General features: G+C 42.7%; 1 protein-coding gene across 1 annotated transcript; it reads left to right on the forward strand.

The window, feature by feature from the left end:
• Positions 1–1,397: 1,397 nt before the first annotated feature.
• Positions 1,398–25,054, forward strand: viml (vimentin like). Its single transcript, XM_079819149.1, has 9 exons — positions 1,398–2,020; positions 5,754–5,814; positions 8,496–8,591; positions 10,863–11,024; positions 11,308–11,433; positions 15,725–15,945; positions 16,082–16,125; positions 16,212–16,297; positions 24,697–25,054. The coding sequence occupies exons 1-9, from the start codon at positions 1,518–1,520 to the stop codon at positions 24,736–24,738; spliced, it is 1,341 nt and encodes a 446-aa protein (XP_079675275.1). The 5' UTR covers positions 1,398–1,517; the 3' UTR covers positions 24,739–25,054.
• The last annotated feature ends 460 nt before the right edge of the window (positions 25,055–25,514 follow it).

Raw genomic sequence — 25,514 nt, forward strand, 5'->3', positions numbered from 1 at the left:
TATGCCGTAAAGCAGTCGAATTTTGTAGTTTTTTTTTTCTCGGGTTACTACCCGAAACCCGAAGTTTAAAAGTACGATTAAAAACGATACAGACCCCGTCAGGCTATGGCAAATGTGTCATTCAACCTATTGTAAGTCGATGTATCATCACAAGAGGTTTGAAAATATATTATAAAGGTTGAAAAGTTACCTAGGGCTGCTTTAAGGCAGTTCTGAAGGCGAAAGGGGGTCAAACAAAGTATTAGTACAGTGTTCCTAATAATCCTTTAGGTGAGTGTATGTCCCTCCATTGACAGCTTCGCAACTACAACCTTGACGCTTCAAAAAATTAATAAAACAAATCCAGTGGTTTAGTCCAAATTTTCTGAAGAGACACAGTCACTTTATATGATGAACAGATTGAATTTAGGCTTTTATTCACATAAACATTCATCAACTCACACATCAGTTGTGGTAAACAGAAGCTTAAGCATGTTTGCTTGACGTGCGAGAACCAATGAGGTTCATTCTTGTGTTACGCAGCACGTTTGAGCTTCTGCGAGAACCAATGAGGTTCATTCTTGTGTTAAACAGCACGTTTGAGCTTCTGCGAGAACCAATGAGGTTCATTCTCGTGTTATGCAGCACGTTTGAGCTTCAGCAAGAACCAATGAGGTTCATTCTCGTGTTATGCAGCACGTTTGAGCTTCAGCAAGAACCAATGAGATTCATTCTCGTGTTACGCAGCACGTTTGAGCTTCTGCGAGAACCAATGAGATTCATTCTTGTGTTACGCAGCACGTTTGAGCTTCAGCAAGAACCAATGAGGTTCATTCTTGTGTTACTCAGCACGTTTGAGCTTCAGCAAGAAACAATGAGGTTCATTCTTGTGTTACACAGCATGTTTGTTCTCGCACATCAAGCAGGTTCGGTTGAGCTTCTGTTTATTTTCGCTGATCAATGTTATATGTGAATGAAAAAGTCTAAATTAAATCTGTTCATCATATAAAGCGATTGTGTCTCTTCAGAAATATTGGACTAAACCACTCAATTCAAATGGATTCGTTTTATGATCTCTATATGAACTTTTTGAAGCATCAAATTGGTAGTTTGTGTTCCAAAGATGAACACAAGTCTTATAGTTTGGAACATGAGAATAAGTAAATGATGACAGAATGTTCGTTTTTGGGTGAACTATCACTTTAAATGATTGCATAATGCTTTTAGGTTCAACGGGATATTTCAATCTTTAATGAATTAAATTTTGGTGAAATAAGTGTGGTAGTTTCATATCTATAATAAAAATGGCACAGTAAAACATTAATTATACGAATTCCCTCAGTGGGCGGAGAAAAGTAAGATAACTCTTGAAACTCAATAGGGTTCTGTTTGTGTCACTCAAATCCTCCAGCACCGTTGTGTGATTTACATAATGAGTCGACTATAAATGATGCTTCCTCTCACACAATCGCTCCAAGTTTGAGACAGTTCCTGAAGAGAACCGGTTCACAGAGATACTACAGATAATAAAGTTCACGATGTCTACCTCTTCCTACAGAAAGCGATTTGGAGATGCGAGCCGGAGCAGCGCGTTCTCCAGCCGTCAGAACTCCAGTTCCGTGCGCTCGCGGGTGTCTTTCGGCGTCTCCTCGGCTCCCGTCATTTACGCGTCGAAGAGCTCCAGAGTCCGAAGTAGCGCGCCGATGCCACGGCTGACCTCCGAGAATCTGGACTTTAATCTCTCGGAAGCCTTAAATACGGAATTCAAGGCGAATCGGCTCAATGAAAAGGTACAGATGCAGTCACTGAACGACCGCTTCGCCAGTTACATCGAGAAGGTGCGTTTCCTGGAGCAGCAGAACAAGATCCTGTGCGCGGAGCTGGAGCTGCTGCGGGGTCAGAGATCGTCCAGCATCGCGGATCTGTATGAGGAGGAGATGCGAGACCTGAGGCGACAGGTGGACCAGCTCACCACGGAGAAAGCACGCGTGGAGGTGTCGCGAGACAACCTGGCAGAAGATATAGAGCGACTCAGAGAGAAGTAGGCTATGACAAACATTCACAAAATGTTTGGACACGTTTATGTGCGAATGCCATTGCATTAGGTCATACAGAACACAAATATTGCCTATATAGGGTTCAACGGGGCTAAAGGCACACCTTAAGGGAAAAAAGCTTTTCTCTAAATGTAGGCCTATATGTCTGTATTAAAAATTTACGGAGCAACAGATTTTGTGTGAAAATAAATCATAAAAGTGTTTTATTTTAGGTGGCGAGGCCTTTTACCCCACAGACACACAGGGCAAAACAGTACAGTAGGCATATTGATACAAATACTTTAGCTAAAATAATAAGTTAATACTTGTGCAAAACAATCACTTTAGCAACGTTTGTACTACTTTCTGTTTATTTTGATAAATAAAAGAATTCATTTTTGTTCAATAAATATACTGCCATTAAAATATGTTGATATAAAAATATTAAAAAATGCACAAACAAAATTATTTTTAGAAAGTTAAGATTCTGAAAGCATTGAAGGAGATCCTATAATAATTGAATATAGATTTAAAGTAGTAACAATAAATGTCATGATTAATATCATATTTTTAAATATGATGGTTTCATTATAAATATGGTGATTATCTCTAAGGTGAACATCCAACTTAATACACTCGTTAAAACTGAGTTGGACCAACTCAATTAAGTTAGTCCAAATTGAGTTGGATAAACTCAATTTTATTTCATTGCATGAATTCGTTTTTTATGAGTTGGGGCTACACATATTTATTGGATGGAAAACCTGCCCTCAATTAAATTGAGTTTGTCCAATGAGTTATTTTTTTGAGTGTATATGATATTTACCATCTGAATCTAACCATGTCATGTCAACAAATGGAAAAGTCAGCTAACTATTTATTATCATTTTAATTATTGTGCCTTTCATCCCAACCACAGGGGCGCCTTTACCCCAAATACCATATGTTTACATATTCTTCCGTTATTGAATAACTGTCGCTTTAATTAACTTGAACAAAACTGATCATAAAGAAGAATTTGTCTGAAAATACACTATAATTTTAGTGATTCTCATTTACTACTTAAATCTTAAAAAGTGGGTGGGACAGGTGTGTGTGTGTGTGTGTGTGTGTGTGGGGGGGGGTATATTTGATGTTGCATTGCTAATAATACGGATGTAAAATATGTACAATAACAACTGCAGAAAAAATTATATTAAGATGTCCAGAAATCAATTTCAATGGTAGAATTTATCGATATAGAATTGTAATGTGTTTAATGTGATAGTTTCATTCTTGCATCTAAACACAACATATAGTTAGTGCTGAGACTTTTTGCAAATTTTATTTGTGTTCCCTAATGGTCTAGTGGTACAACTTTTGTTAAGTGTGTCAGAGGTTCTAGGTTCTAATCCGCCCTTGTATAGTTTTTTTTTTTTTTTTTTTAATCATCAGTGATTGTATATCAAGAGCAGGAACAGTTTTTTGTGCATTTTATTTTGTGATTTCACCGAAACAAATAGAGAGTCTCCGCAACGGCGTTATACTATAGATTAAATTGCTTGAAGACTCTTATTTAACAAACAAAATTATGCTCTGCTTGTTAACTGGAGATGTTTTGTTTGTATTAGGTTCATCCGTGCCATAAGATTTTTCAAAAAGTGGTGGGGACAATCGACCCTGGCTAAAGTGGTGGGGGCATGTCCCACTCACAAATTACGCCTCAAATTTGCACAGAATCAACTTGCCCACAGTTGCATCAGAGATCAGACAAATTTCAAGTGCATCTTGAAAAGCGGATGTTTTGGAAAGTGCTGAGGCAAGGTTTTGTGCCATCTAGTGGTTCAGAGCAAAATAACATATAAAGAGCCTTTTACCCCAGTGTGCCTTTAGCCCCGTTGTACCCTAAGTGACGCAAGTTATGTATTCAGACTACATTTTTCAAGTAACTAGTAAAATAACGCTTTACTTTTAAATGTACAAAAAAATATCTGAGTTATTTTTTCAAATAAGTAACGCAAGTTACTTTGTTTTCCCGTTTATTGACTAACAATTCTCTTGTCCTAATGTTGAAAGAAATCAGGAGTAAGGTGTATTGTAGTTCTAGACTAAATGTGATCATGCATTTACTCATCTCACTTGTACAAAAACAGATTCACTATTCCTCAAAATGAATAAAAACAGTGAAATGCAAACTCAGAATATTATGCAAACCGTCAATAATTAATTGTTAAATGACACAATTATACTACCAATTTACACTAAGTGTTAATAGCAACTAGTTTCTATTTACACAATGAAAATAACATAGTTTCTTAGCAATAGATGATATTTACACTAAGTGAAATAGCATGCTAAGTGAAAATAGTGATATATTCTATTTACGCCATGTAAAAGTAGCAGTTCTTTGCATATGTGTAAATAGTGATTACATGCATTTTATACTTTATTTTGACGGATACATAGTATTTGCACCTCAGTATTGTTGTACATTAACAGGATGCAATAATAACATAGAGTGTAAATTATTATATTTATTAAAATTATTAAATGGATGCCGCCTTAATGGGACAATAAAAGCCCTCCCTATACCTAACCCTACCCAATATATGCTTTTATTATTATTAAACATTTCATTAGGCACTTTATTTCCACATTTAGAACATTTATTGAAAGTAAATGCCTTTACGATGTGATTTGTGATGAGAAAAGGGAGAAGAGCGAGCTCTGCAAAAGGCGGATTTCGAACCCAGGTTGATCGCGTCACAACCTAGATCTTTAAGCCTTACGCTTTACCGACTACACCACTGAAAACTTGAAATACCACCTTTTTTCGTCTTATTTGGCCCAACAAGGCATTGTTAGGTGGAGCTAGTGCGAATAGCACTTGCCAGCAAGGCACGCTATTTGCACTTGGTGTGAATAGACACTCCATAATAACTTTATGTATTTAATCTCACTTTATTAACCAATATCTTTGCTGCTAATAACAGAAGGCTGTTCTGATTTAAAACTACCATTCCCGATTATATGCAACATATCATTGATAGAGAGCAAGATGCTTTTTTGAGTAACAAATGAAGGAAATTCTCATTCAAAATAAAAAAATAAAATAAATTTGGCATATTTAAAGGAGTTTGTGTGTGCAATAACAACCCCCTTCTTTTTATTCTTTTAGTAAGTGCGCAATCCTTAAATCAATTAAAAAAAATATTTAAAAAAAATATTTTTTGTAACTGCACAGTGAGCGATCTCATGCATCAGGGATATATTGTGCAGTGACAGACCAGTGTTCAGGAAAGTGCTGGGGTGGTGTTTGCTTTTTAGTGTTTTGGAAAATATAAAATCAATTGTGCTTTTTTTTTTACCTCGGGGGGCTATAGCCTTGTTGAACCCTGTGCAGAATGAAGACAAATCCTATTTGAACACTTCGCTGTAGTCAAAGCATCTAGCTCTAGCATCATTTGTTTGCATATGCCACTTTTTATATTATATTGTGGTCTAATGCAATGAAAATCATGTCTAGTGAGCAGTGTTTTTTGAGTATAATTGCTTATGAGAACATTCAAAGTCATTATTGAGAAGTTTATAACTGCTTAATGTTGTGATTGAGCAATACGAATCAAAAATTCCTGAGAGCTGTGTAATAGTCAAATAAATCAACTAGTGAAACTAATGTCAGATCAGGCAAAAATATTTTGCATGGGTGAATATATTCTTAAATAAAGGTGTTTTCGTATTGATATCTGTCATTTACAGACTGCAGGATGAGATTCTTCAGCGAGAAGATGCAGAGAACAGCATGAGGAGTTTCAGACAGGTAAAACACGATTTTGTACGATAATGTTGACCTCTGTATACGATGTACGATCAATAATCCCATAATGTACGATACTTTTGTGACAAATTATGGTCGTTGTAATCATAGGGCTTCTATACTCATTGATCTAGCTTTGGATCCTACGTCTACCTGTACCGGCATTATTGTGAGGAGAAGGTGATGTTACGCATGTCTTACATCTCATCTCACGTTTGTCTTCTCGTCCAATCATAGTGGAGAGAATGACTCTCTCTCACGAGCACAAGTTATCGTTCCTCCACTAGGTCAGTTGTTTCCAAGCTGAGGTTGAAAGTATAGAAAATAAGTGCTGAAAAGGAAAGTGAAGACAGAGAAGAGGCAAAGAGGAAGGCAGAGAGAGAGAGAAAAAAGTTATTGCTCTAGATAAATATCTGTATTCTGTACGTTTGAAAATATTCCTCCAAATACGATCATTTTGAGCTTCTGGTACGATACTTGGACATTTCCAATCTGGCAACACTGGCACTGTTGAGCTCAGCAAAGCTGCAGTTTCCTCCTAATCTCTAACCGCTTCTCCATATCGCTTTTTCTGTGCAGAATTAAAATGAGTAAAATACGTTATCTGGTCTGCGCCGACTCGCGCATATGATCCGCTCTGTGCTATCGTGTCTCTGGACCGGAGCCGTGGTGGTTTGCGTGACACTAACATGAAGCCAGACTTCATTCGCCTCAATGGAAAGCATATTTACACTGTCTGAATTGTTCCCTTTCCCCTATATAGTGCACTATGTGCCATTCACCATGTAGAAAATAGTAAATGTGTGAACAAATGACCGATTTTAGCCGCAGCTCCAGCATATTTATAATGTAGGGGGCGCGGCTTCAGATTCTAGAGAGCATTTGATTGGACAGAAAATCTGATGAGAAGCTGAAGTGCAGAGTGATGTCATCAAAATCATTGGTGGAAGTGAGAGACTGTAAGGTTTGTATGCTTATATCTTATAAGAATTTTGTCTTTTTTTTTTTTAGGAGCACAAGCTTATAGATAACAGTAAGGCTAACATATTCACACTAAAAGCCAAAACGCTTCAATTTTGATTTCATGGGGACTTTAAAGAATGTGCAGTATTTGTTTTATAGTAAATTACAAGTTTCTGTAATTCTGTTAGATAGACCAGTCAAAAAACAACAACTTTGCTGATGCATATAGATGAAGATGTTATCACTACTGCTGTCACCGGAGTTTCAGAAGTATGGTAATACTTGTTGCAACATTTAAGTGTAACAATGTGTATATATAAAACATTGAGCAACATAGAATGAGATAAACTGATTTGTAATTTCTGCATTTGGGTGCGTGAGGTCACATAGAGCTCACACAATAATCAACAATTCCATTCAAAAGTTTGGGGACCATAAGATTTGTATTTTTTTTAATACATTTATTCAGCAAGGATGCATTGAATTTCAAGATCAAAAGTGACAGTAAAGGCATTTATAATGTTACAAAGAATTTCGATTTTAAATAAATGCTGTTCTTTTGAACTTTCTAGTTATCAAAGAATCCTGACAAAATATAGCAAGGTTGGTTTCCACAAAAATATGAAGTGTTTTCAACATTGATAATAAGAAATGTTGGTAGCAATTTATTTTACAGTCCTCTTCCCCTTGTACATACTATGTACTTATTATAGAAATTACAATAACTGGGTAATAAATAGGTACTAACCCTGAACCAACCCCTAAACCTAACTGTAACCCATGTAGTTTCCTTATATTAACCAGTACTTTCTTAGGTAAGTACACTGTAAGTACACGTACTGTAAAATAAAGTGCAACCCAAATGTATCTTGAGTAGCCAATCAGCATATTAGAATGATTTCTGAAGGATCATGTGACACTGAAGACTGGAGTAATGATGCTGAAAATTCAGCTCTGCATCACAGGAATAAATGACATTCAAATATTCAAATAGAAAACAGTTGTTTTGCAAATTTATTTCACAATATCAGTGTTTTTACTGTATTTTGATCAAATAAATGCAGCCTTGGTGAGCATAAAATGTTAATTTATATTAGAACTTATAGTTATAAATAATTGTGAATCTACTCATCATCTTTAAGCTATAAAACCACCACAAGGTGTGGTATGATAACCAAACTAATGTAACCAAACCAATGTACACTATTGCTTGCTACTTCTTTTCTCCATGTAATCAAACAAACAAGTCTGTTGAATTTGGGAACTGTGATAGAGATTCTGGTCTGTGTTTGAGGAACGGCTCTGTGTGGCATGAATGTCTTTGTCTCTGGCATTAGCGCTGGGAAATCTCCATCGCTGCTGATTGCTCTTCCAGCAGACCAGCAGACCCTGACAAAGCAAACTGTTGTGGCTGAACCGGCTGCCAAGGGCAGGAATGTCTGGATGTGTGTGTGTGTGTGTGTGAGAGAGAGAGAGAGAGAGAGAGCATGTGTTAAGCATAAAACAGTGTGAGTGTTAAAGCCGTGTTTATTCATGGTTTAAATATGGGATGTGGTAGTCCTATCAGCAGACATCCGAATGGTGCCACGCAGACTGCAGGGCATTGTGCCCGGCCCAGATACTCATTAAAACACAAAGACCTCTTCACTGTGTGCTTGCTGTGCATCTGTGCTCAATACACTAGTGCTGCTGTGTCATTTAATGTTATTAATGTCGTGCAGGACGTGGATAACGCTGCTCTTGCACGAGTGGATCTGGAGAGGAAGGTGGAGTCTCTCCAGGATGAAATCGCCTTCCTGAAAAAGCTCCATGATGAGGTAAGATACACGGTCACAGTTTTTATTACCTCAGATTGGGGCAAACTTCTGCTTTAAAGGCATAGTTCACCCAAAAATTAAAATCAGCCTATGATTTACTCACCCTCAAGTCATCCTAGGTGTATATGACTTTCTTCTTTCAGACGAATACAATCAGTTATATAAAAAAAATATCCTGGCTAATCCAAGCTTTATAATGGCAGTGAATGGGAGCACAAACAAGTACATCCATCCATTATAAAAGTAATCCACACAGCTTCAGGGTTAAAAAAAGCCTTCTGAAGCAAATCGATGGATCTGTGTAAGAAAAATATACATATTTAAAACTATCTGGCTTCCGACAGACCACCTTCTATATTCAACTTACGCAGAAAGTGTCAGACTCTCAAATAGTGATAGACTGAATAAGCAACCAATATTTGACCATTTCAGGGCCATTAAAGGGTTAGTTCACTCAAAAATGAAAATTCTGTCATTAATTACTCACCCTCATGTCATTGGACACCCGTAAGACCTCCGTTCATCTTTGGAACACAAATGAAGATATTTTAGTTGAAATCCGATTGCTCAGAAAGGCCTCCATTGGCACAATGCACGGTTCACTCTCAAGACCCATAAAAGGTACTAAAGACGTCGTTACAAAGTCCATCTCACTACAGTGGCTCTACAATAACTTTATGAAACGACAAGAATAGTTTTTGTGCGCTAAAAAAACATAAATAACTACTTATATAGTGATGACCGATTTCAAAACACCGCATCATGAAGCTTTGAAGCGTTATGAATCAGCGAGTCGAATCATGATTCGGATCGCGTGTCAAACCGCCAAACTGCTGAAATCACATGACTTTGGCGATTCAAACCACTGAATCGACTCACTGATTCATAACGCTTCATGATGCCATGTTTTGAAATCGGTAAATGTACTTTTTTAACCTAAATTGCTCATCTTGCACTGCTCTGCGGCGTGCCACAGATTGCGCAATCACGGCGGAAAGGTCACGCTAGACATAGGCGGAAGTACCGCACCAAGCGAACGTACGAAGACTAATACAAACGCCCTTTACCAAAAAACATTCAAAATCGGCCGACATCGTTGTTTTACTTTTTTTTTTTGCTAAAGGAAGTTTGTATTAGTCTTCGCATGTGCGCTTTGTAAACACAGGGCGGCACTTCTGCCTACGTCGAACGTGATCCTTTCCGACGTGATTACGCAATCACTGGGAGCCGCAGAGCAGCGCAAGATGAGCAATTTAGGTTAAAAAGTGTATTAATTTAAACAATTTTTTGGCAAAGACAGATGGTTTCTCTAGATAAGAGCCTATTCCTCGCCTGGGATCATGAACCTCTGAAGCCCTTCCTTTGAAACTGCATTGATTTGGACCTTCAACATTTTGTTTGCCATGGAAGTCTATGATGTGCAGAAAAATCCTGGAATGTTTTCCTCCAAAAACGTAATTTATTTTTGACTGAATAAAGAAAGACATGAACATCTTGGATGAGATGGGGGTGAGTCAAATATCAGGACATTTTCATTTTGAAGTGAACTAATCACTTAAAGCCTTTGTTTGCATTGTACTGCACATATTTTGTATTGATTTTACTCTAATTATGAGCGTAGTCACATAAACATGATCAGAGTATTATATTTATATGAGCTCCAACTTAATTGCAGCACTGCCTTGGTGATGGGTTGCATGTAAAAGTTGCCATTGAATCTAATCTAATCTCTTTTTTTCGGTTTTCATAAGTGTTTGTGAACTTTTAGTAAATATGGTTAAATAGGCGTTCATGTAATTTTCACAATTTTCTCTATGTCTAATTTGCTATCATTAAACTGTATTATGCATACATTAAATTAATGAAATAAAATGATTATAATACAATTAATCATTATTATTAATAATTATATTATATTATTATTATTATAATGTATGTTCCTAACAAAAAGTCCAGGGATTTACATTGTTGCTTTGGAGACGTTTTTTGTACTAAAATGCTTTAATCTATTAAATCCAAGGCATCATACTTGTCATACAAATATAAACGCATTCCAGCATTCTCTATAAAATGAAATAAATAATAAAATGTTTGAGAAAACCATCTACAGTATGTGTGCTGTTTCAACTGCATTGCTACACCCTAGCATTATGGCATGTTTTGCACAAGCAAAAGATACTCAAAATGTCAGAATTTGGCTCTGTTTGTATGATCACAACACAAGAAAGGGAGGCATGACAGATGTTATTCAGAAAGCATCTCTCTCTGTAGGAGTTGGCTGAGATGCAGGCACAGATCCAGGGCCAGCAGGTGCAGGTGGACATGGACATGGCTAAACCTGATCTGACAGCTGCTCTGAGAGACGTCAGACTGCAGTATGAGAACCTGGCAACCAAAAACATCCAGGAGTCAGAGGGCTGGTACAAATCCAAGGTATTTAACATGAGCCTTTTCACCATTAACAGGGATTTCCTCTATTTCCCATCAACATCTTAGCCTCTTTTATTCTTGCTTCTCATTTTTTGTCTGCAAGTCATAACTGTCAGATTAGCTTCTTCTGCTTTTGACTCTAAATACAAAAAACGAGCCCTCGTTTGCTAAAATAATGTTTTATGGATTCTTCCTTTTCATACTCATTTTTTAGTCTTTTCACCTCACATCCTTTGTTACCAAACTATGCCTACCTTTAGTAACGCGTGTCTTCATTCACTCTCAGTTTGCTGACCTGACAGAAGCGGCTAACAGGAATAATGAAGCGCTGCGATTGGCCAAGCAGGAGGCCAATGAATACCGCCGTCAGGTGCAGGCGCTGACCTGCGAGGTGGATGCCCTCAAGGGAACAGTAAGCATATTCTTTCGTCAGAAATGTGATGACTGTGACTGTAATAACAAACCACAGACCCTGTTTACATCTGGTATTAAGATGCGTTGTGGTCCATTGGATCACAAGTAGATGAGAGAGACACCTGGTGTTTTTATTCATCTTTTTTGTCCACTTTCAACCACTTCTGTCCTGATTTCTTCAAGGAGAGGGTCTATGGGCGGACATATGTATGGGTTTTTTCAGATCTTTCAATGTAATGGATTGAGAGGTTGTTTTCTGCCGCGGGTTTAACTGTCAACAGGCTGTTCTCCAGACTAACCCACATCACTTAGACATGTTACTTAAAAAAAACATACAAGGTGAGGGTTGAGGTAGGCCTGTTATTTTAATTTGACAAAAAAACTATTCCGGTTGTTCAAAGCTTCAAACGGATTCAGAGTATTTTAGTTTTTTCATCTTAATTTGGTAATTATTTAAGTGAAAAATATTTAGTGTAGGCCTATTTATTTTATTCTTTTTATATACACGCACCTAAAGGATTATTAGGAACACCTGTTCAATTTCTCATTAATGCAATTGTCTAATCAACCAATCACATGGCAGTTGCTTCAATGCATTTAGGGGTGTGGTCCTGGTCAAGACAATCTCCTGAACTCCAAACTGAATGTCAGAATGGGAAAGAAAGATGATTTAAGCAATTTTGAGCGTGGCATGGTTGTTGGTGCCAGACGGGCCGGTCTGAGTATTTCACAATCTGCTCAGTTACTGGGATTTTCACACACAACCATTTCTAGGGTTTACAAAGAATGCTGTGAAAAGGGAAAAACATCCAGTATGCGGCAGTCCTGTGGGTGAAAATGCCTTGTTGATGCTAGAGGTCAGAGGAGAATGGGCCGACTGATTCAAGCTGATAAAAGAGCAACTTTGACTGAAATAACCACTCGTTACAACCGAGGTATGCAGCAAAGCATTTGTGAAGCCACAACACACACAACCTTGAGGCGGATGGGCTACAACAGCAGAAGACCCCACCGGGTACCACTCATCTCCACTACAAATAGGAAAAAGAGGCTACAACTGCACGAGCTCACCAAAATTGGATAGTTGAAGACTGGAAAAATGTTGCCTGATCTGATGAGTCTCGATTTCTGTTGAGCCATTCAGATGGTAGAGTCAGAATTTGGCGTAAACAGAATGAGAACATGGATCCATCATGCCTTGTTACCACTGTGCAGGCTGGTGGTGGTGGTGTAATGGTGTGGGGGATGTTTTCTGGGCACACTTTAGGCCCCTTAGTGCCAATTGGGCATGGTTTAAATGCAACGGCCTACCTGAGCATTGTTTCTGACCATGTCCATTCCTTTATGACCACCATGTACCCATCCTCTGATGGCTACTTCCTGCAGGATAATGCACCATGTCACAAAGCTCGAATCATTTCAAATTGGTTTCTTGAACATGACAATGAGTTCACTGTACTAAAATGGCCCCCACAGTCACCAGATCTCAACCCAATAGAGCATCTTTGGGATGTGGTGGAACGGGAGCTTCGTGCCCTGGATGTGCATCCCACAAATCTCCATCAACTGCAAGATGCTATCCTATCAATATGGGCCAACATTTCTAAAGAATGCTTTCAGCACCTTGTTGAATCAATGCCACGTAGAATTAAGGCAGTTCTGAAGGCGAAAGGGGGTCAAACACAGTATTAGTATGGTGTTCACAATAATCCTTTAGGTGAGTGTATATTAATGACAGCATTTTTATTTTTGGGTGAACTAACCCTTTAAGAATGATTGAATCTGCTTGCACCGATCTCAAATAAAAAATATCCGAAACATTTTGAATATTTACGATCAGAAATCCTGTTGTGTGGGGGGAATCCCGAGGACAAACGTGCATACATGAAATTATACTGTGGCGAGGTGGACGAGCGAGAGACATGGGAGGAGCGAGCGAGATCGGTGTGCGTGATTGAGAATGAACGTCACCTGCGAGGCACACCGGTCTCGAGTCCTCTCATGAGGGAGCACGGAGACCTAAAAGGACGAGCGACTCAAATGAAGGACGAGAGAGGACCAGGCCTGGATTTTAATTTGTGTTTTATTTATGTTTTGTTATGTGTGTGCGGCAGTCGTCCGTGAGGGGCTGCCGCTTTTTACTTTCACTTTGTTTGTATTCTTTTTGATTAAAGTATGTTGTATTGTTCGCCGGTTCCCGCCTCCTTCTTCCCACACGAACGAACTTTACTACATATACCAAATCAGAAAGTGAGCTGACAGAAGACGGCTTTACTTTAAAAAAAAGAAACACAAATGTTATACATTTATAAAGTAATGCGTTACTTTACTCGATCCTTTAAAAAAGTAATCTGATTATGTGGAGCATGTTACTTGTAATGCGTCACTCCCAACACTGACTGCGTCCTAATTCGCATACTATCCGTACTAAATAGTAGGGATGCCACAATTCTCAATATAATATTGAACCGTTCGGTACGGCATTCACGGTTCAATATGCGCTTGTGAATTGCGTTTTTTCAGTTTTGCATTGAATTAATTATTTTTCTACAAATTCTATAATTTGCCTCCATCGCAATACTGACAACATGACATACATTCACATCACACGTTAGTGGTAGAGTTATACTCACGGAACACTAGTTATTCACAATCATGAAAGTTCAATATTTTCATGCGTTTTAAAGCCTTGCCGGCTCATTCGCGTGCGCGGTTTTAACATGTGCTTTTCCGAGGGCGCGCACTAAACGCCTGTCAAACACGTGATTACTGAACTAAGTAGTCGTCTTACTGCGCTAATACTGTCAAATACACACAAGGTTTACATAAACACAGTCGGTTATGTCTAAAGTGAAAGAAAAATAGCGTGTGTCTGTATATTAGATGCACGGAGGTCTTAAATTGACAGGGCAGTAGTTCACCTCTAAAATTCTAGTCATTATTTACTCACTCTAATATTGTTCCAAACCTGTATTCATTTCTCTGTGACAGAATTTTCATTTTTGAATGAACTATTAATACAACAACAAAAGACAAAGAGAAAATCACTCATTGGTCTTGACTGAAAAACGAATACAGTAGCTTTAATAAGAATCAATGTATATTTTATAGTGAAGTCTATGTAGTGTTTTATTTTTACATTTATTCATTCACTTTCATACTTAAATGCAGCTGTACAGCTCTGAGCTGCCAGTGTAAATCTTTATATATATTTATTTTATATTATACTATACACTAGGAATGTGTAAGGTTTTTTTAAGGAAAGTTTTAAGTTTAAGTAAGGTTTTTCAATTCTTTTAAGTAAAATAAAGAAAGAGTATTGCAATAAAAAAGAGTCTTTTTTCTCCTTAACCTCTTACTGTTCCTGTCGCCTAAGAATAGAATAACAAAAAACTGATGTGACAAGCCATCAGAACCGAACCGAACCGAACCGAAAACCGTGGTTAAAAACCGAGGTATGTATTGAACCGTGGGCTAACTGTATTGTTGCATCCCTACTAAATAGTATTCCAAAAAAATAATTAGTATGTCCCAAATCGTAGTATGTTGAAAAGAGTATTCCAAAGATTCCCGGATGGTCTACTATTTCCGGTCATAATTCGAAGTGCAGATCGATGCGCACTGTCTCTAACGGCTGATATTGCCCACAACCCATTGCGAGATTGACGAGGATTCGATTAGAACTACAAACGTGGATAAAAAGTGTTAAAAAACTACAAACATGACGGTTCCGCGAGTCTGATGGTTAAGCAGAGAGGATTAGATAGAGGGGTTTGAGTGAGCAATTATCAGTATTTAACCTGACAAAAATATATTTATTCAATGTTACCCACATTATATTTCACCTGCAGCAGCATTGTGAACTGTTGTAATGATACGTTTGGCCATTAACTTTGCAAACACATGAGAGGAGTCTCCGCATTAAAGACCCACAAATGGCAGATCAACGTGCTACTACATTTCTCTCCGATATGGTAGGAAATTAAATTGAATGTGGAGGATTTGAACTGTGGCGATGATTGACAGGGCAGTTTCAACGGGATGCACGTAACTAAGCAACAGAGTCCGTTAAAGATGACGAAGTAGTATGTCCCAAAGCTTGCATACTCTTCTGCTACACACTCAAAAGTATGTACTTTTTCCTTCACAAAAAGAGTATACTTTTAGGACGTAGTATAAGTAGGCCAATTGGGACGCAGCATGAACCTTGGTGTAGGAAAACCTGATATTCCATGACTACCATTACATCAGATCCACAAACCCTAAATCTTTTCTTAATGTAAATGCAGAATGAATCTCTGGAGCGTCAGATGAGGGAGATGGAGGAGAACTTTGGAATGGAGTTGTCTGGTTCCCAGGATAATATCGCTCGGCTGGAGGAGGACATACGAAACATGAAGGATGAGATGGCAAGACACCTGCATGAGTATCAGGATTTGCTGAATGTCAAGATGGCCCTGGACATCGAGATCGCCACCTACAGGAAACTTCTAGAAGGGGAGGAGAGCAGGTGAACACTTCCAACCTCTTTTAGTGCATTACTGCTTGACTTCTTTAATGATGTTATTTTATGAATATAGTTTCATTTGGATTGAAACAATTATTATGTTTTAATAAATAATTTTACATTTTACTCTTGAATGTAGAATTACAACCCCTCTTCCAAACTTCTCCTCGTTCAGTCTGAGAGGTAAGACATCAACTCGCCAATAAATAACATAATAAAACAATAAAATATGTGTTTCTGCAGTTTAATTGAAGATTTCATTTTCACAGAAACGATGCTCGAGTCCAAGCCTGTTTTTGAAAATACATTTACTAAGAAAGTTCTCATAAAGACCATTGAGACCAGAGATGGCCAGGTATGTGCTTAACTTATCACTGCATTTTCACACCGTCTTTTGCTTATAAAGAAGTAAAAAGATTTAAAGAACTTTACTGTGTAGTTTGTCTGGCTATCACCAGACCAAGCTCAATCTTTTAAGGGCGTTTTCACACCTGAAAGTCTGCACCAAGGTCCGAACCGAAGTTCATGTTTTGATACATTTTAAACATTTGGTTAGTTTTGGTTTGGTTTCACATTGGAATTATGTGAGCGGAGTAAAGAACTTTACATGACACACTTGCGTCCACTCGTCATCATCTATGTGGGTGGCATCTGGACATTGATTGGTTTGTAAACGAACGTGCGTCATTCTTTGACAAGAATGAATGAACGGACGCATATCGTTGCCACTATTGAACAGTGCGCATTGCTTGACTATTTTCTTTTCATTACGTTTAAAAGTGGACATTTCAAGCTTTATATACACATATTTCTCATTTTTGTGAGAAAAGTATCCTGGTTTATTTGAGATGCGCTCCAGTTCATGTGCAAAGCATGTGATCGCTCCCGCGATTATTGTCTGCTATAGACTCTTATTTATTAAATCCAGGCAATTATTTGATTAAACGTTGATTAAAATTAAGATACAAATTATACGAAATGAAATTCACATTAAAGAAAGGCTTTCTAAGCAAAATCATACAAAATTTCTTTCAAAATCATTTCTGACCTTCTGTCTTCTAACTTATTGCGCATCTTTTCACTTTTCATAATCAATGTAGCCTAGATTGAATTTAAAATAACATTATAATATTTAAACATAAACAGGAACTTCCTGTAAATGGTCTGAAAGTCCAAACCATACACTCTAAAAAAAAGGTTCCCTTTCGTTCAGTCACTACGACGTACGTTAGTGACTAACGAATGGGGGTTTCGCTTAGAAGCCAATCATCTTCGAGTATTCAACAGCGCCCAATGGCAGTGCCAATGCCATGGGCATGCGGAATTTGCATGCGTAACTCCGCCCCACCTCGTGGGTATATAAGGAAGTACGCTGGCAACATCGCATTATGTTTCTGCTTTGGAGCCAAGAGGATCTCTTCACTCCTACAAGCCTGAATTCTGAAGTCTTCTCTTCAGTCTTCGAGACCAGCGGTTCTCCAGGGTGTTGGTGTTACGGCGCGTTCCAGCGATCTCATGCTGCCTGCCTGCTGATCTGTGCAGTGATCTGCAACAGCTGTGTGTGTGTTTCCCTGGGCGCTTCGGCACTCTGCAGAGCTTTCCTCTCACAAAAAGAGCTTGCGCGTGGCACGTCTTTTTCAAGACGGTTCGCCTGTGCACTTCCGGGTGCGATCGATCTCCGTTGCTGTCTATGGGCACATTCACTGCTCGATGTGTTTGGGCTTCAGCACGTTCGGGCAGTGTTTGTGGATGCGTCATGTTCCCACTGCGGGAACGTGACCATCGCGATGTTGCGGTCGAGACTCAGTGATCTCCGTGAGGAGAGAGAGTCCCCTCTGCCACACCCCAATCTACCGTCTCCGAGTGAGGTGGTACTTTGGCTGGTGGCCAGGGTGACCTGAGTGCGGTGCCGTGGTATTAAGAACCCCGACGATCATTCCTCGGGCCACGCCCCCTCTCGCACATTGCTTAAACCCGCGAGTGTTGGACTGAAACAGCGGCCCGTCTCTGACGCCTCGTTCGTTTCGTCCACGCTCCAGATAGCAGTGAGATGTCGATCGCCGTATCCCAAGGTGGGCTGGAGTGACGATTAGGAGTTGTGCTCCGCCTCCGGGTGTGTCAGCGCTACCTGATCCGACCTAAGGTTGACAGCCATGTTATCTCGGGCAGCCACGAGTCTCGCGCTGGTGTGGAACTCCGCCCAGTCGCGAGTGCTCGTGGTTGCGCGATTGGTTTTTGGGGACGGCACCCGACAGCTGTTGGGCCCCGCCCCCAATGCCTTTCGCTCCCGAGGTGCATGAGGAGATCACGCGGTCCTGGAAGTCCCCGTGCTTTCAGCGATCGTTTGGTGGCCTCCTCCGCCTTCTCTGCCCTTGATGGGGCCGCGGCCTAGGGTACACTGGGGCCCCCTCACCCCCACTGTTGAACTCTCTGTTGCGCACTACGGTGTCCACAGAGGGCTTGACGTGGCGTGGTGTGGCTGTCCTAAGCACCCTCCCAAAGCCTGTGGGCTCGTCTACTTCGGTGGCGTGGTCCTGCAGAGCTACGGGCAGGCCGCCGCCCCGTTGCACATGCACAAGGGTGGAGCCGACCCAGGGCTCTTCATTGAGCTGCGTGCCGCGACTGATCCCGCCCCCGGGCGGTGAAGGTGGCCACACGCTCCCTGGGTCGGGAGATGTCCACAGCTGTGGTCCGGGAGAACACCTGGCCTTACCTGGTGATTTGGAGGACGTTGAGTGGGCCCGCCCCCTCAACTCACCCATATCCCAGGCTGGCCTCTTCGGCGGCGCGGCTGGGAACTGCGCCCAACAGTTCTCGGCCGCCCCAGAGCAGACTGAGGCTGTAACACGTACTGCCCCGGCGGCCAGCTGCTGCACCAGCCGCCGGCTCAGTCGCCTCAGTCCGCTCGCCGCAGAGGGCGCCCTCCCTCTTCCCGCCCGGCCCCAGCAGCAGCCTTAACCTGGGCCGCGCCGTGGAGGTGGTTGAATATGTCGCCCAGTCCGCTCCCCGGACTGGTTAAACGCCACGCTGGAGGTGGACAACTCAGAGATGGGTTCCAGTTCTTCCCAGGGGATGGTAGCAGGGCCTCTCCTTCCCCCGGTGGAGGGCCGGGGGAAAATCCTTCCGCTGCTGGCCCCCGGGCTAGCAGCGCTTGGGAAGAACTCATGTTCCTGTCTCTGAGGACCCAGAGACCGGTGATGACAGTGCGCGCCACCCACGGGTCCCGCCACTCGCATCCCTCTCTGTCGCCAGCCTCCTGGCAGAGCAGACCCCAGTGGAACGCGCGTCCTTCCCTGGTCTCCTCTGTCAGGACGCAGCCGTTAACCGCACCCCCACACCGGGACGCCCAACAGCCTCCCTTGTCCGGGTCGGTAACGCTGCATCGCTGCCCCACTCCGGGTACACCTGTAGTCCGATTGACCCCGCTGGTGCAGTTCCTGGGAGCCTGGCTTCAGATTCCAGGGCTGTCCCGCTGGGTCGCGAAAGACAGTCAGGTGCGGCTACGCGATTCAGTTCGCGCAGGTTCCTCCCTGCTTCCGGGGAGTCCGTTCCACTATGATCGGGGCTAATGCCCCCGTCATGCGAGCGGAGGTTGCCACCCTACTGGCGAAGGGTGCGATCGAACCTGTCCCTCCAGCCGAGGTGAATTCCGGGTTTTACAGCCCGTACTTCATTGTACCCAAAGAGACCGGTGGGCTTGACCGATCCTGGACCTGCGCGTCTTGAACCGTTACCTCCACCGGTTTCCGTTCAAGATGTTGACAGCGAAACGCCTTTTCGAATGCGTTCGTCCAGACGATTGGTTGCAGCGATCGACCTGAAGGACGCCTACTTCCATGTCTCCTTTCTACCTCGACACAGACCGTTCCTACGGTTTGCTTTCGAGGGACGGGCATATCAGTACGCAGTTCTACCATTCGGGCTATCTCTGTCCCCTCGCGTCTTTACGAAGATTGCCGAGGCAGCCCTTGCGCCCCTTCAGCAGCACGGGGTTCGCATCCTGAATTACCTCGACGACTGGCTCATACTGGGTCACTCTCGAGAGCAGGTTTGCGGACACAGAGATTTGGTGCTCCATCACCTAGCCCGTCTGGGCCTTCGGGTCAACTGGGAGAAGAGCAAACTTTGCCCCGCGCAGAGGATCTCTTTTCTCGGTATGGATCGACTCGGTCGCCATGTGCGCGCAGCTTTCGAGCGAGCGCGCGCAGTCTCTGCTGACTTCCCTTCGACAAGTCGAGGGCAAGAGTGCGGTTCCACTGAAACTGTTTCAGAGGCTCCTGGGGCATATGGCATCTGCAGCCGCGGTAACGCCGCTCGGATTGCTTCATATGAGACCGCTTCAGCACGGGCTACGCGATCGAGTCCCGAGATGGGCATGGCGGTCTGGCACGCTCCGGGTACAAGTGACTCGGGCCTGCTTACAGACTCTCTCCCCGTGGTCGAACCTCAGTTTTCTACGGACCGGAGTGTCCTTAGAACGAGTTTCCAGGCATCTTGTTGTATCAACAGATATATCATCCACAGGCTGGGGTGCCATGTGCAATGGACAAGCAGCCACGGGCTCCTGGATAGGACCCCAGCGCCTTCTGCATGTCAATTGCCTCGAGTTGCTGGCAGTACGGTTCGCCCTGCACCGCTTCCTAGCGTTGCTGAAGGGTCAACATGTACTAGTCAGGACAGACGACACGGCCGGGCGGTCTACGCTCCCGCCGTATGTCTCAACTCGCCCGCCATCTCGTTTTTTGGAGTCAGAAGCATCTGAGGTCCCTTCATGCTGTCCACATCCCGGGAGTCCTGAACCGTGCAGCCTACGAGCTCACGGCTTCAGCCACTTCCTGGAGAATGGAGACTCCATCCCCAGACGGTCCAGCTGATATGGGAACGGTTCGGCGACGCACAGGTAGTCCTGTTGCCTCCCAGGACTCTTCCCATTGCTCCCTGTATTATTCCCTGACCTATGGTCGGCACGGATGCACTGGCGCACAGCTGGTCGTCGGGGCTACGCAATTATGCGTTTCCCCCAGTGAGCCTTCTCGCACAGGTACTGTGCAAGATCAGGGAGGACAAGGAGCAGGTCATGTTGGTCGCCCCGTTGGCACGGCCGGACCTGGTTCTCAGAACTGCTACTCCTTGCGACAGCCCCTCCCTGGCCTATTCCTCTGAGACTCCTCAATCAGAGACGGGGCACCTTTTGGCACCCGCGTCCAGCGTTCTGGAAGCTCCACGTGTGGCTTCTGGACGGGACGCGGCTGGTTTGAGTAGCCCTCCACCTGCGGTGGTCGCTACCATCACTTCCGCTAGGGCAGAGTCTACACGACACCTCTATGCGTTGAAGTGGGACCTCTTCGTCACATGGTGCTCTTCCCGCCAGGAAGACCCCTGGAAATGCCCGATCGGGTCTGTGCTTCGTTTCTCCAGGAGGGGGTGGGACGAAGGCTGTCTCCTTCCACCCTTAAGTGTACGTGGCCGCAATATCTGCCTACCACGATCTCCTGGGAGACAAAAAGGTAAGTAGCAGCACGACCTGATCATCAGGTTCCTGAGGGGGGCGAGGAGACTGAATCCTCCTCGCTCTCCTCTCGTTCCCTCTTGGGACCTCTCAGTAGTCTTAAGTGCTCTGCAGAGGCCTCCCTTTGAGCCTTTGCGGTCGGCTGAGATTAAGTTCTTGTCTATGAAGACGGCTCTGCTGACCGCATTGGCCTCGCTTAGAGGGTCGGGGACCTGCAAGCATTTTCGGTTGACGAAGCGTGCCTTGAGTTCGGGCCGGCTAACTCTCACGTGATCCTGAGACCCCGGCCCGGATATATGCCCAAGGTTCCCACCACTCCGTTCCGAGATCAGGTGGTGAACCTGCAAGCGCTGCCTTTGGAGGAGGCAGACCCAGCCTTGGCATTGCTCTGTCCAGTACGCGCTCTCCGCGCCTACGTAGACATGACGCAGTGTTTCAGGACCTCAGACCAGCTCTTTGTCTGTTATGGTGGAGAGCGGAAGGGAAGTGCTCTCTCAAAGCAGAGGTTGTCTCACTGGATAGTGGACACCATTGTTTTGGCTTACCAGTAGCAAGGCCGACCATGTCCCCTTGGTGTGAGGGCACACTCCACCCGGAGTGTGGCCTCCTCTTGGGCTCTAGCGCATGGCGCCTCGCTAACAGACATCTGCAGAGCTGCAGGCTGGGTGACACCCAACACATTCGCCAGATTCTACAATCTCCGAGTGGAGCCAGTGTCCGACTATGTACTCGCCCCTACGGGTGGCCGGTAATGGACCAGGCTCAGGTGTCTTCGCTTGCTCGCCATTCCACTCCCAGGACTGGATACGTGCAATATTTTCCTCAGGTGAGCTCCCCGAGAGCCCTGAGCTCCTCCAGCACTGCTTACGCCGACATCAGTTCAGTCTGCCCTTTCGAGCCCAGACCCTCATGTCCGGCCAGGTGCTCCGTGTGCATGGTTCCCCTCCGGCGACCCCCACACGAGTATTTCCACCGTAAGCCTCCTCAGCGAGCAGGTGTCTTTCCCTTGGCAAGTCCCTGCCGCCCCTAGGGTTAAAAATCCACCTTCGGCTGGTACCCTAGAGATCTTCCATATGCAGCCCTTAGCGGGTCATATGTGTATTCTCTAAGTCCTCCCCACGGGTAGGCATCTTGGCATTCCCTCACTGGGATATGCTTCCCAGTGTACCTTGGTAATCCTGTGATAAGTGGGAGTCCTTCGTCCGTACTAGTCTTACGACAGGGTACTCACACTTACGCAGGGCACTGGATGACAGCTGAGTGGCGTTGTTGTATAGGATCCCCCATTCGTTAGTCACTAACGTACGTCGTAGTGACTGAACGAAAGGGAACGTCTCGGTTACGTATGTAACCCTCGTTCCCTGAGGAGGGAACGGAGACGTACGTTTCCTTGCCACGTCAGCTGTGCTGCCTGGAACGCGGAGTTCAGTCTTGGCTCCTGCAGCAGTAACATAATGCGATGTTGCCAGCGTACTTCCTTATATACCCACGAGGTGGGGCGGAGTTACGCATGCAAATTCCGCATGCCCATGGCATTGGCACTGCCATTGGGCGCTGTTGAATACTCGAAGATGATTGGCTTCTAAGCGAAACCCCCATTCGTTAGTCACTAACGTACGTCTCCGTTCCCTCCTCAGGGAACGAGGGTTACATACGTAACCGAGACGTTCCATATGGCACCAAAAATGGTTATTGGCTCGTAATCATAGGGGAACCTTTTTTAGTGCTATATAGCACCAATTTTGGTGCTTCAGTGGTTCTTCAGCGGTTCTTCAGAGGTTCTTTGACTAAGGTGCTATATAGCACCTCTGAAGACCCGCTGAAGAACCCCTGAAGCACCAAAATTGGTGCTATATAGCACTAAAAAAGGTTCCCCTATGATTACGAGCCAAGAACCATTTTTGGTGACATATAGAACCTTTTTTTTTAGAGTGTACAGAAAATGCTTTCACACTAGAAATGAACCGAACCTTTGTTCAGTTTGATCCGGACCGAGACTACCTCTTTTCGTCGGACCAAATTTCGTCTGTTTGGTCCGGACCGTGGTACGGGGGAGGTTTCACACCTGTAATTTTGAATCGGACCAAACTGAAAAGTCCGAAAATCCGGACTAAACAAGGTAGGTGTGAAAACCCCCTCAGATTGAACATTAGTCTGGCGAGTCTATGTATTTTTACTGCACAAGAGGCATGATCAATGGACATAGTTCAAAGGACTCTGTACGCAATTGGATAGTCCTTCAACCAATCAGACCAACGATCCGTCACTTCTCATTGTGTTAATCCCGGCAATAGTGCGCCAGGTAGATAAGCTGGTTTGTGATTGGTCCCCGCAAATTTGTAACGGAAGCAGGATAGAAAAATGTACAGGTTTCCAGCCCGAGCTGCAGGACGAAATCAAATCGCCGGCAGATCGGGCTGGGTTTACCCGATTTCTAGTAGCCTAGAAATCTAGACGCACCCTAGCGGTAGTCTTGCAACTCTCCGTTGGCTTGCGAGCTGGAAAAACCAAAATCTGGTCAGGCCAATCACATCGTGTATAGAGTCGGTGGGCGGGCTTAACATAATGACGGCAGAGTTGCCGCAGTTTCACGTGCTACTCTTAAACAAAGAAGCTGGCGAACAGCGGTCTTTCGAACCGGCTTTGGCCATGACTCTGGAAGACTTGGAGTTAAGCTTTTCTTTGAGAAAAGAACGCCACTGAAGTCATTCGTAAGAAAGGAAGATGTGTTCGGAGTTTTGCCGACTGGTCTAGTGTAAAGTGTAAAAATCAGCAAATGCTTGTATATTAAATTAAATTAAAAACAGTATAAATAAATAAATCCTAAAATAATGTCCTAAAATATGCTTATATGTATTTATTTAAAAAAGTTCATTTTTACATTTTCTATTTTTATTATTAAGTAAATGAAGCGTATGAGATTAAGTTTTTGCATTGTAACATTTAAATTAAACTTAAAATTAAACAATATAAATAAATACATGTTAATTGTCCTAAAATATGCATCAAAGTTTTTGCATCAAGACATTTATTTAATAATAATTTATACATTTATTTCAATTATTATATTTATGTTTTGTAATTCACATTAATCTCTAATAATCTCTCTAATTTACAATATTACATTTTTGTTCTCTCTAATAAATAATGTATTTATGTAATGTAGCCTATATAATAATCTAATTTCAAGTCAGTGATATCAATTCTCTCTCTCATGGACACTTCCGCTCTTCTCTTCCATTAAGGTGATCAATGAGTCCACTCAGAACCATGATGACGTGGAGTGATGGAGGGAAATCTCCTACCGTTATCATCCACTGCAAACGACCAGCGGCAGCACATTTTTCTAGCCCAACTAACTTAATCGAATGTGAACAACCCACAATAACCTGCTTCAAAGTGCCTTTTTATCTGCCAAAAATAAACCTTAAAAGTATTTGAGCCTGTAGAGGGCCTGTAGTTGTGCTCAGAGGGAGAACACATGACAGCGTACTGTGAATCTTTTCATTGTCTGAACCTGCATTTATCTTCCACGTAATGTTGCCTATGCAAAATGCTTCAATAAAATGAATCAAATAAGAGTTTGTATTCTTAGGGAACCTCATTCTTTGTCTGATTTTTCTTCAATGGTATTTAAAATTGAGAAAGTAAAAGCCTTAATAACAAAAAAAATCAAAAAATTCCAATTGGAATTTCTTAGAGGATTTTTATTTGATCCTAATCCTATCAGGCTCATGTTGGATTATTTTATTCATTAAAAAAACAACTACACAAAGGCCTCTTATAATTACTCTGGAGGAGTGTTTTGAGATCTTGATTGTTCAGGAACTTGAACACTCGCTTCAAATCCAGAAGCCCATCACTGCTACATCACTGCCATCGTGTGGACATTTGTAAGAACCGAAAATACATGTCAAAATTCTCTAAAGTCTTAAAGGTGCACTATGCAACATTTTTTTCAGTAAAATATCCAAAAACCACTTGGCCAGTGTTATATATTTTGTTCAGTTGAGTACTTACAATATCCCAAATGTTTCCAACGATTTGTAAATCATGAGAAACT

This window comes from Gobio gobio (assembly GCF_949357685.1).
Source record: "Gobio gobio genome assembly, chromosome: 6".
NCBI classification, from domain to species: Eukaryota; Metazoa; Chordata; class Actinopteri; order Cypriniformes; family Gobionidae; genus Gobio; species Gobio gobio.

Coding starts and splice junctions, on each gene's coding strand:
- viml (XM_079819149.1), top strand. CDS start 1,518: ATGTCTACCTCTTCCTACAGAAAGCGATTTGGAGATGCGAGCCGGAGC. Junction 15,946..16,081: donor CTAGAAGGGGAGGAGAGCAG/GTGAACACTTCC, acceptor TCTTGAATGTAG/AATTACAACCCCTCTTCCAA. Junction 16,126..16,211: donor CTCCTCGTTCAGTCTGAGAG/GTAAGACATCAA, acceptor TCATTTTCACAG/AAACGATGCTCGAGTCCAAG.